Source organism: Oncorhynchus keta, chromosome 29 (genome assembly GCF_023373465.1).
Source record: "Oncorhynchus keta strain PuntledgeMale-10-30-2019 chromosome 29, Oket_V2, whole genome shotgun sequence".
Taxonomy (NCBI): Eukaryota; Metazoa; Chordata; class Actinopteri; order Salmoniformes; family Salmonidae; genus Oncorhynchus; species Oncorhynchus keta.
In genome coordinates this window covers 51532867-51546496 of record NC_068449.1, presented here as the reverse complement: position 1 = coordinate 51546496, position 13630 = coordinate 51532867, and the positions used below count along the sequence as shown (strand labels likewise).

Sequence of the window (13630 nt, the reverse complement as noted above, 5' to 3'; positions counted from 1 at the left end):
ACACTACACAATGTTATTTAACCTACAGTACACTACACAATGTTATGTAACCTGCAGACACCTACAGTACACTACACAATGTTATGTAACCTCCAGACACCTACAGTACACTACACAATGTTATTTAACCTACAGTACACTACACAATGTTATGTAACCTCCAGACACCTACAGTACACTACACAATGTTATTTAACCTACAGTACACTACACAATGTTATGTAACCTACAGACACCTACAGTACACTACACAATGTTATGTAACCTACAGACACCTACAGTACACTACACAATGTTATGTAACCTACAGACACCTACAGTACACTACACAATGTTATTTAACCTACAGACACCTACAGTACACTACACAATGTTATGTAACCTCCAGACACCTACAGTACACTACACAATGTTATTTAACCTCCAGACACCTGCAGTACACTACACAATGTTATTTAACCTCCAGACACCTGCAGTACACTACACAATGTTATTTAACCTACAGTACACTACACAATGTTATTTAACCTACAGACACCTACAGTACACTACACAATGTTATGTAACCTACAGTACACTACACAATGTTATTTAACCTCCAAACACCTACAGTACACTACACAATGTTATTTAACCTCCAGACACCTACAGTACACTACACAATGTTATTTAACCTACAGTACACTACACAATGTTATTTAACCTACAGACACCTACAGTACACTACACAATGTTATTTAACCTACAGTACACTACACAATGTTATTTAACCTACAGTACACTACACAATGTTATTTAACCTACAGACACCTACAGTACACTACACAATGTTATGTAACCTACAGTACACTACACAATGTTATTTAACCTCCAGACACCTACAGTACACTACACAATGTTATGTAACCTCCAGACACCTACAGTACACTACACAATGTTATGTAACCTACAGTACACTACACAATGTTATTTAACCTCCAGACACCTACAGTACACTACACAATGTTATGTAACCTACAGACACCTACAGTACACTACACAATGTTATTTAACCTCCAGACACCTACAGTACACTACACAATGTTATTTAACCTCCAGACACCTACAGTACACTACACAATGTTATGTAACCTACAGACACCTACAGTACACTACACAATGTTATTTAACCTCCAGACACCTACAGTACACTACACAATGTTATGTAACCTCCAGACACCTACAGTACACTACACAATGTTATTTAACCTCCAAACACCTACAGTACACTACACAATGTTATTTAACCTCCAGACACCTACAGTACACTACACAATGTTATTTAACCTACAGTACACTACACAATGTTATTTAACCTACAGTACACTACACAATGTTATTTAACCTCCAGACACCTACAGTACACTACACAATGTTATTTAACCTACAGTACACTACACAATGTTATTTAACCTACAGTACACTACACAATGTTATTTAACCTACAGACACCTACAGTACACTACACAATGTTATGTAACCTACAGTACACTACACAATGTTATGTAACCTCCAGACACCTACAGTACACTACACAATGTTATGTAACCTCCAGACACCTACAGTACACTACACAATGTTATGTAACCTACAGTACACTACACAATGTTATGTAACCTCCAGACACCTACAGTACACTACACAATGTTATTTAACCTCCAAACACCTACAGTACACTACACAATGTTATTTAACCTCCAAACACCTACAGTACACTACACAATGTTATTTAACCTCCAAACACCTACAGTACACTACACAATGTTATTTAACCTCCAAACACCTACAGTACACTACACAATGTTATTTAACCTCCAAACACCTACAGTACACTACACAATGTTATGTAACCTACAGACACCTACAGTACACTACACAATGTTATGTAACCTACAGTACACTACACAATGTTATTTAACCTCCAAACACCTACAGTACACTACACAATGTTATTTAACCTCCAGACACCTACAGTACACTACACAATGTTATTTAACCTACAGTACACTACACAATGTTATTTAACCTACAGTACACTACACAATGTTATTTAACCTACAGACACCTACAGTACACTACACAATGTTATGTAACCTACAGTACACTACACAATGTTATTTAACCTCCAGACACCTACAGTACACTACACAATGTTATTTAACCTCCAGACACCTACAGTACACTACACAATGTTATTTAACCTACAGTACACTACACAATGTTATTTAACCTACAGTACACTACACAATGTTATTTAACCTACAGACACCTACAGTACACTACACAATGTTATGTAACCTACAGTACACTACACAATGTTATTTAACCTCCAGACACCTACAGTACACTACACAATGTTATTTAACCTCCAAACACCTACAGTACACTACACAATGTTATTTAACCTCCAAACACCTACAGTACACTACACAATGTTATTTAACCTCCAAACACCTACAGTACACTACACAATGTTATGTAACCTACAGTACACTACACAATGTTATGTAACCTACAGTACACTACACAATGTTATGTAACCTACAGTACACTACACAATGTTATGTAACCTCCAGACACCTACAGTACACTACACAATGTTATTTAACCTACAGTACACTACACAATGTTATGTAACCTACAGTACACTACACAATGTTATTTAACCTACAGTACACTACACAATGTTATTTAACCTCCAGACACCTACAGTACACTACACAATGTTATTTAACCTCCAGACACCTACAGTACACTACACAATGTTATTTAACCTACAGTTCACTACACAATGTTATTTAACCTCCAGACACCTACAGTACACTACACAATGTTATTTAACCTACAGTACACTACACAATGTTATTTAACCTCCAGACACCTACAGTACACTACACAATGTTATGTAACCTACAGTACACTACACAATGTTATTTAACCTACAGACACCTACAGTACACTACACAATGTTATGTAACCTACAGTACACTACACAATGTTATGTAACCTACAGACACCTACAGTACACTACACAATGTTATTTAACCTCCAGACACCTGCAGTACACTACACAATGTTATGTAACCTACAGTACACTACACAATGTTATTTAACCTCCAGACACCTACAGTACACTACACAATGTTATGTAACCTACAGTACACTACACAATGTTATGTAACCTACAGACACCTACAGTACACTACACAATGTTATTTAACCTCCAGACACCTGCAGTACACTACACAATGTTATGTAACCTACAGACACCTACAGTACACTACACAATGTTATTTAACCTACAGACACCTACAGTACACTACACAATGTTATTTAACCTACAGTACACTACACAATGTTATTTAACCTCCAGACACCTACAGTACACTACACAATGTTATTTAACCTACAGTACACTACACAATGTTATTTAACCTCCAGACACCTACAGTACACTACACAATGTTATTTAACCTACAGTACACTACACAATGTTATTTAACCTCCAGACACCTGCAGTACACTACACAATGTTATGTAACCTACAGACACCTACAGTACACTACACAATGTTATTTAACCTACAGTACACTACACAATGTTATTTAACCTCCAGACACCTACAGTACACTACACAATGTTATTTAACCTCCAGACACCTACAGTACACTACACAATGTTATTTAACCTACAGTACACTACACAATGTTATTTAACCTCCAGACACCTACAGTACACTACACAATGTTATTTAACCTACAGTACACCTACAGTACACTACACAATGTTATTTAACCTACAGTACACCTACAGTACACTACACAATGTTATTTAACCTCCAGACACCTACAGTACACTACACAATGTTATTTAACCTGCAGACACCTACAGTACACTACACAATGTTATTTAACCTCCAGACACCTACAGTACACTACACAATGTTATTTAACCTCCAGACACCTACAGTACACTACACAATGTTATTTAACCTCCAGACACCTACAGTACACTACACAATGTTATTTAACCTACAGTACACTACACAATGTTATGTAACCTACAGTACACTACACAATGTTATGTAACCTACAGTACACTACACAATGTTATGTAACCTACAGTACACTACACAATGTTATTTAACCTACAGTACACTACACAATGTTATGTAACCTACAGTACACTACACAATGTTATTTAACCTACAGTACACTACACAATGTTATGTAACCTACAGTACACTACACAATGTTATTTAACCTCCAGACACCTACAGTACACTACACAATGTTATTTAACCTACAGACACCTACAGTACACTACACAATGTTATTTAACCTGCAGACACCTACAGTACACTACACAATGTTATTTAACCTGCAGACACCTACAGTACACTACACAATGTTATTTAACCTCCAGACACCTGCAGTACACTACACAATGTTATTTAACCTACAGTACACTACACAATGTTATTTAACCTACAGTACACTACACAATGTTATGTAACCTACAGTACACTACACAATGTTATTTAACCTCCAGACACCTGCAGTACACTACACAATGTTATTTAACCTACAGTACACTACACAATGTTATTTAACCTACAGTACACTACACAATGTTATTTAACCTACAGTACACTACACAATGTTATGTAACCTACAGTACACTACACAATGTTATGTAACCTACAGTACACTACACAATGTTATTTAACCTCCAGACACCTACAGTACACTACACAATGTTATTTAACCTCCAAACACCTACAGTACACTACACAATGTTATTTAACCTCCAGACACCTACAGTACACTACACAATGTTATTTAACCTACAGTACACTACACAATGTTATTTAACCTACAGTACACTACACAATGTTATTTAACCTCCAGACACCTACAGTACACTACACAATGTTATTTAACCTACAGTACACTACACAATGTTATTTAACCTACAGTACACTACACAATGTTATTTAACCTACAGACACCTACAGTACACTACACAATGTTATGTAACCTACAGTACACTACACAATGTTATGTAACCTCCAGACACCTACAGTACACTACACAATGTTATGTAACCTCCAGACACCTACAGTACACTACACAATGTTATTTAACCTGCAGTAACCTACAGTACACTACACAATGTTATTTAACCTCCAGACACCTACAGTACACTACACAATGTTATTTAACCTCCAAACACCTACAGTACACTACACAATGTTATTTAACCTCCAAACACCTACAGTACACTACACAATGTTATTTAACCTCCAGACACCTACAGTACACTACACAATGTTATTTAACCTCCAAACACCTACAGTACACTACACAATGTTATTTAACCTCCAACACCTACAGTACACTACACAATGTTATTTAACCTACAGACACCTACAGTACACTACACAATGTTATGTAACCTACAGTACACTACACAATGTTATTTAACCTCCAGACACCTACAGTACACTACACAATGTTATTTAACCTCCAGACACCTACAGTACACTACACAATGTTATTTAACCTACAGTACACTACACAATGTTATGTAACCTACAGTACACTACACAATGTTATTTAACCTCCAGACACCTACAGTACACTACACAATGTTATTTAACCTACAGTACACTACACAATGTTATTTAACCTCCAGACACCTACAGTACACTACACAATGTTATTTAACCTCCAGACACCTACAGTACACTACACAATGTTATTTAACCTACAGTACACTACACAATGTTATTTAACCTACAGTACACTACACAATGTTATTTAACCTCCAGAACACCTACAGTACACTACACAATGTTATGTAACCTACAGTACACTACACAATGTTATTTAACCTCCAGACACCTACAGTACACTACACAATGTTATTTAACCTCCAGACACCTACAGTACACTACACAATGTTATTTAACCTCCAGACACCTACAGTACACTACACAATGTTATTTAACCTCCAAACACCTACAGTACACTACACAATGTTATGTAACCTACAGTACACTACACAATGTTATGTAACCTACAGTACACTACACAATGTTATGTAACCTACAGTACACTACACAATGTTATGTAACCTCCAGACACCTACAGTACACTACACAATGTTATTTAACCTACAGTACACTACACAATGTTATGTAACCTACAGTACACTACACAATGTTATTTAACCTACAGTACACTACACAATGTTATTTAACCTCCAGACACCTACAGTACACTACACAATGTTATTTAACCTCCAGACACCTACAGTACACTACACAATGTTATTTAACCTACAGTACAGTCACTACACAATGTTATTTAACCTCCAGACACCTACAGTACACTACACAATGTTATTTAACCTACAGTACACTACACAATGTTATTTAACCTCCAGACACCTACAGTACACTACACAATGTTATGTAACCTACAGACACACAGTACACTACATGTTATTTAACCTGCAGACACCTACAGTACACTACACAATGTTATTTAACCTACAGTACACTACACAATGTTATGTAACCTACAGACACCTACAGTACACTACACAATGTTATTTAACCTCCAGACACCTACAGTACACTACACAATGTTATGTAACCTACAGTACACACTACACAATGTTATTTAACCTCCAGACACCTACAGTACACTACACAATGTTATTTAACCTACAGTACCTACAGTACACTACACAATGTTATTTAACCTCAGACACCTACAGTACACTACACAATGTTATTTAACCTACAGTACACTACACAATGTTATGTAACCTACAGACACCTACAGTACACTACACAATGTTATTTAACCTACAGACACCTACAGTACACTACACAATGTTATTTAACCTACAGTACACTACACAATGTTATTTAACCTCCAGACACCTACAGTACACTACACAATGTTATTTAACCTACAGTACACTACACAATGTTATTTAACCTCCAGACACCTACAGTACACTACACAATGTTATTTAACCTACAGTACACTACACAATGTTATTTAACCTCCAGACACCTACAGTACACTACACAATGTTATGTAACCTACAGACACCTACAGTACACTACACAATGTTATTTAACCTACAGTACACTACACAATGTTATTTAACCTCCAGACACCTACAGTACACTACACAATGTTATTTAACCTCCAGACACCTACAGTACACTACACAATGTTATTTAACCTACAGTACACTACACAATGTTATTTAACCTCCAGACACCTACAGTACACTACACAATGTTATTTAACCTACAGTACACCTACAGTACACTACACAATGTTATTTAACCTACAGTACACCTACAGTACACTACACAATGTTATTTAACCTCCAGACACCTACAGTACACTACACAATGTTATTTAACCTGCAGACACCTACAGTACACTACACAATGTTATTTAACCTCCAGACACCTACAGTACACTACACAATGTTATTTAACCTCCAGACACCTACAGTACACTACACAATGTTATTTAACCTCCAGACACCTACAGTACACTACACAATGTTATTTAACCTACAGTACACTAACAATGTTATGTAACCTACAGTACACTACACAATGTTATTAACCTAACACTACACAATGTTATGTAACCTACAGTACACTACACAATGTTATTTAACCTACAGTACACTACACAATGTTATTTAACCTAGTACACTACACAATGTTATTTAACCTACAGTACACTACACAATGTTATGTAACCTAGACAGTACACTACACAATGTTATTTAACCTCCAGACACCTACAGTACACTACACAATGTTATTTAACCTACAGACACCTACAGTACACTACACAATGTTATTTAACCTGCAGACACCTACAGTACACTACACAATGTTATTTAACCTGCAGACACCTACAGTACACTACACAATGTTATTTAACCTCCAGACACCTGCAGTACACTACACAATGTTATTTAACCTCAGACAGTACACTACACAATGTTATTTAACCTACAGTACACTACACAATGTTATGTAACCTACAGTACACTACACAATGTTATTTAACCTCCAGACACCTGCAGTACACTACACAATGTTATTTAACCTACTACACTACACAATGTTATTTAACCTACAGTACACTACACAATGTTATTTAACCTACAGTACACTACACAATGTTATGTAACCTACAGTACACTACACAATGTTATGTAACCTACAGTACACTACACAATGTTATTTAACCTCCAGACACCTACAGTACACTACACAATGTTATTTAACCTATAGTACACTACACAATGTTATTTAACCTACAGTACACTACACAATGTTATTTAACCTCCAGACACCTACAGTACACTACACAATGTTATGTAACCTACAGTACACTACACAATGTTATTTAACCTCCAGACACCTACAGTACACTACACAATGTTATTTAACCTACAGTACACTACACAATGTTATTTAACCTCTAGACACCTACAGTACACTACACAATGTTATGTAACCTACAGTACACTACACAATGTTATTTAACCTCCAGACACCTACAGTACACTACACAATGTTATTTAACCTCCAGGCACCTACAGTACACTACACAATGTTATTTAACCTCCAGACACCTACAGTACACTACACAATGTTATTTAACCTACAGTACACTACACAATGTTATTTAACCTCCAGACACCTACAGTACACTACACAATGTTATTTAACCTACAGTACACCTACAGTACACTACACAATGTTATTTAACCTACAGTACACCTACAGTACACTACACAATGTTATTTAACCTCCAGACACCTACAGTACACTACACAATGTTATTTAACCTGCAGACACCTACAGTACACTACACAATGTTATGTAACCTACAGACACCTACAGTACACTACACAATGTTATTTAACCTACAGTACACTACACAATGTTATTTAACCTCCAGACACCTACAGTACACTACACAATGTTATTTAACCTCCAGACACCTACAGTACACTACACAATGTTATTTAACCTCCAGACACCTACAGTACACTACACAATGTTATTTAACCTACAGTACACTACACAATGTTATGTAACCTACAGTACACTATACAATGTTATGTAACCTACAGTACACTACACAATGTTATTTAACCTACAGTACACTACACAATGTTATGTAACCTACAGTACACTACACAATGTTATTTAACCTACAGTACACTACACAATGTTATGTAACCTACAGTACACTACACAATGTTATTTAACCTCTAGACACCTACAGTACACTACACAATGTTATTTAACCTACAGACACCTACAGTACACTACACAATGTTATTTAACCTGCAGACACCTACAGTACACTACACAATGTTATTTAACCTCCAGACACCTACAGTACACTACACAATGTTATTTAACCTGCAGACACCTACAGTACACTACACAATGTTATTTAACCTGCAGACACCTACAGTACACTACACAATGTTATTTAACCTGCAGACACCTACAGTACACTACACAATGTTATTTAACCTACAGTACACTACACAATGTTATTTAACCTCCAGACACCTGCAGTACACTACACAATGTTATTTAACCTACAGTACACTACACAATATTATTTAACCTACAGTACACTACACAATGTTATGTAACCTACAGTACACTACACAATGTTATGTAACCTACAGTACACTACACAATGTTATTTAACCTCCAGACACCTACAGTACACTACACAATGTTATTTAACCTATAGTACACTACACAATGTTATTTAACCTACAGTACACTACACAATGTTATTTAACCTCCAGACACCTGCAGTACACTACACAATGTTATGTAACCTACAGTACACTACACAATGTTATTTAACCTCCAGACACCTACAGTACACTACACAATGTTATTTAACCTACAGTACACTACACAATGTTATTTAACCTCCAGACACCTACAGTACACTACACAATGTTATGTAACCTACAGTACACTACACAATGTTATTTAACCTCCAGACACCTACAGTACACTACACAATGTTATTTAACCTCCAGACACCTACAGTACACTACACAATGTTATTTAACCTACAGTACACTACACAATGTTATGTAACCTACAGTACACTACACAATGTTATTTAACCTCCAGACACCTACAGTACATTACACAATGTTATTTAACCTACAGTACACTACACAATGTTATTTAACCTCCAGACACCTACAGTACACTACACAATGTTATGTAACCTACAGTACACTACACAATGTTATTTAACCTCCAGACACCTACAGTACACTACACAATGTTATTTAACCTCCAGACACCTACAGTACACTACACAATGTTATGTAACCTACAGTACACTACACAATGTTATTTAACCTCCAGACACCTACAGTACACTACACAATGTTATTTAACCTCCAGACACCTACAGTACACTACACAATGTTATTTAACCTACAGTACACTACACAATGTTATGTAACCTACAGTACACTACACAATGTTATTTAACCTCCAGACACCTACAGTACACTACACAATGTTATTTAACCTCCAGACACCTACAGTACACTACACAATGTTATTTAACCTCCAGACACCTACAGTACACTACACAATGTTATTTAACCTCCAGACACCTACAGTACACTACACAATGTTATTTAACCTACAGTACACTGCACAATGTTATTTAACCTCCAGAACACCTAAAGGGATATATTCTCCGGTACACCACACAACAACATGGCTGGTCCTTGACAGGATAGCGTTCATTACACAGTCACCATGCTTAATGTTAACATGATAATCTCTGAATATTCGGCTTCCTTAATGTTCGGCTTCCTTAGTGTAAACCCAGGCGTCTGGCCCTCGCACATTATTCAGCTATTTCAAAATAGGAGATGTGAATTTACATATGTTCATTTGATGTTTATTTATACTTGCGGTTTAGCATAACTAATATATGCCATTTAGCAGACGCTTTTATCCAAAGCGACTTACAGTCATGTGTGCATACATTCTACGTATGGGTGGTCCCGGGGATCGAACCCACTACCCTGGCATTACAAGCGCCATGCTCTACCAACTGAGCTACAGAAGGACCACCGTGATCTCGCATAGATTAACTGTTCGGCATAGACATAGACACGGTCTCTGGATAGTAGTGTCATTTCAGTGAGGATTGTCTGCCAGAATAGAGCTGAGAGATTTATGTCTCATAGTTAGTCGTCCTATCCTCCCCCTACTTGTACCTCTTCTGTGGCTACTCTTGCTGTGTTCTGGTGTGTCCTTGAATGGATTCCTGGTGCTGAATTGGAAAATGCATGCAGCCAGTTAATGACGGAAGGTGAAGGGACAATGGTGTCAGAGTTATTCTGACACTGTGTCTGTGAATGTGACATGAATATAATGTATGATGCCAAAGTGTGTGTGTACGCTGAAGTATCCATCTGTTCACAGCATAGTATGTTTCTCTGTACAGTGAGGACAACCTTCAAGAGGACCTGTTTGACCAGATCCTGGTGGGACGACTGGACTTCCCTGCTCCCTACTGGGACAACGTCACGGACTCAGCCAAGGTAAACCACCACACACAGACACACCACCCCTGTCGCGTCAGCCCCCATTACATTTGGGTGGCAGCAATGAGGGGGTGGGAGGGTCCCGTTGAGATCTCCCGGAATGAAGGAGGTAGGAGTGAAGAAAAAGAGGAATGGTTTGGAAAGAGGAGATGCACACACACACCATCTCTTCTTCTGTTCACACATCCCGCTCTCCTCTTTTATGCTCTCTCTCTCTCTGCCTCTCTCTCTCTCTCTCTCTCTCTCTGCCTCTCTCTCTCTCTGCCTCTCTCTGCCTCTCTGCCTCTCTCTCTCTGCCTCTCTCTCTCTCTGCTCTGCCTCTCTCTCTCTGCCTCTGCCTCTCTCTCTCTGCCTCTCTCTCTCTCTCTGCCTCTCTCTCTCTGCCTCTCTCTGCATCTCTCTCTCTCTCTCTCTGCCTCTCTCTCTGCCTCTGCCTCTCTGCCTCTCTCTCTGCCTCTCTGCCTCTCTGCCTCTCTCTCTCTGCCTCTCTCTCTCTCTGCCTCTCTCTCTCTGCCTCTCTGCCTCCTCTCTCTGCCTCTCTCTGCCTCTCCTCTCTCTCTGCCTCTCTCTCTCTCTCTGCCTCTCTCTCTTCTGCCTCTCTCTCTCTGCCTCTCTCTCTCTCTGCCTCTCTCTCTCTCTGCCTCTCTCTCTCTCTGCCTCTCTCTCTGCCTCTCTCTCTCTCTGCCTCTCTCTCTCTCTCTGCCTCTCTCTCTCTGCCTCTCTCTATCTGCCTCTCTCTCTATCTGCCTCTCTCTCTCTCTGCCTCTCTCTCTCTATCTGCCTCTCTCTCTCTCTGCCTCTCTCTCTCTCTCTCTCTCTCTGCCTCTCTCTCTCTCTCTCTCTCTCTCTCTCTCTCTCTCTCTCTGCTCTGCCTCTCTCTCTCTCTCTGCCTCTCTCTCTCTCTGCCTCTCTCTCTCTCTCTGCCTCTCTCTCTCTCTGCCTCCTCTCTCTCTCTCTGCCTCTCTCTCTCTCTGCCTCTCTCTCTCTCTCTGCCTCTCCTCTCTCTCTCTGCTCTGCCTCTCTCTCTCTCCTGCCTCTCTCTCTATCTGCCTCTCTCTCTCTCTCTCTCTCTGCCTCTCTCTCTCTCTCTCTCTCTCTCTCTGCCTCTCTCTCTCTCTGCCTCTCTCTCTGCCTCTCTCTCTCTCTCTCTGCCTGCTCTCTGCCTTCTCTCTCTCTCTCTCTCTCTCTCTCTCTCTGCCTCTCTCTGCCTCTCTGCCTCTCTCTCTCTCTATCTGCCTCTCTCTCTCTCTATCTGCCTCTCTCTCTCTGCTCTCTGCCTCTCTCTCTCTCTGCTCTCTCTCTCTGCTCTCTGCCTCTCTCTCTCTCTCTGCCTCTCTCTCTCTCTGCTCTCTCTCTCTCTCTGCCTCTCTCTCTCTCTGCCTCTGCTCTCTCTCTCTCTCTCTGCCTCTCTCTGCTCTCTCTCTCTGCCTCTCTCTCGCTCTCTGCCTCTCTCTCTCTCTGCCTCTCTCTTCTCGCTCTCTGCCTTCTCTCTCGCTCTCTCTCTCTCTGCTCTCTCCTCTCTCTGCTCTCTCTCTCTGCCTCTTCTCTCTCTCTCTCTCTCTGCCTCTCTCTCTCTCTCTCTGCCTCTCTCTCTCTCTCTGCCTCTCTCTCTCTCTCTCTGCTCCTCTCTCTCTCTCTGCCTCTCTCTCTCTCTCTCTGCCTCTCTCTCTCTCTCTCTGCCTCTCTCTCTCTCTCTCTGCCTCTCTCTCTCTCTCTCTGCCTCTCTCTCTCTCTGCCTGCTCTCTCTGCCTCTCTCTCTCTCTCTCTGCTCTCTCTCTCTCTCTCTATCTGCCTCTCTCTCTCTCTCTGCCTCTCTCTCTCTCTGCCTCTCTCTCTCTCTCTCTCTCTCTCTCTCTCTCTGCCTCTCTCTCTCTGCCTCTCTCTCTCTAATCTGCTCTCTCTCTGCCTCTCT

General features: G+C 39.3%; 1 protein-coding gene across 1 annotated transcript in view; it reads left to right on the top strand.

Moving 5' to 3' along the window:
• Positions 1–13630, top strand: part of LOC118377924 (serine/threonine-protein kinase DCLK2-like) — a 95995-nt gene that overhangs the window by 71642 nt on the left and 10723 nt on the right. Inside the window, exon 14 of the mRNA XM_052485236.1 lies at positions 11619–11956. Coding sequence (XP_052341196.1) covers positions 11619–11956 — 338 coding nt within the window. The remainder of the gene's footprint in view (positions 1–11618; positions 11957–13630) is intronic.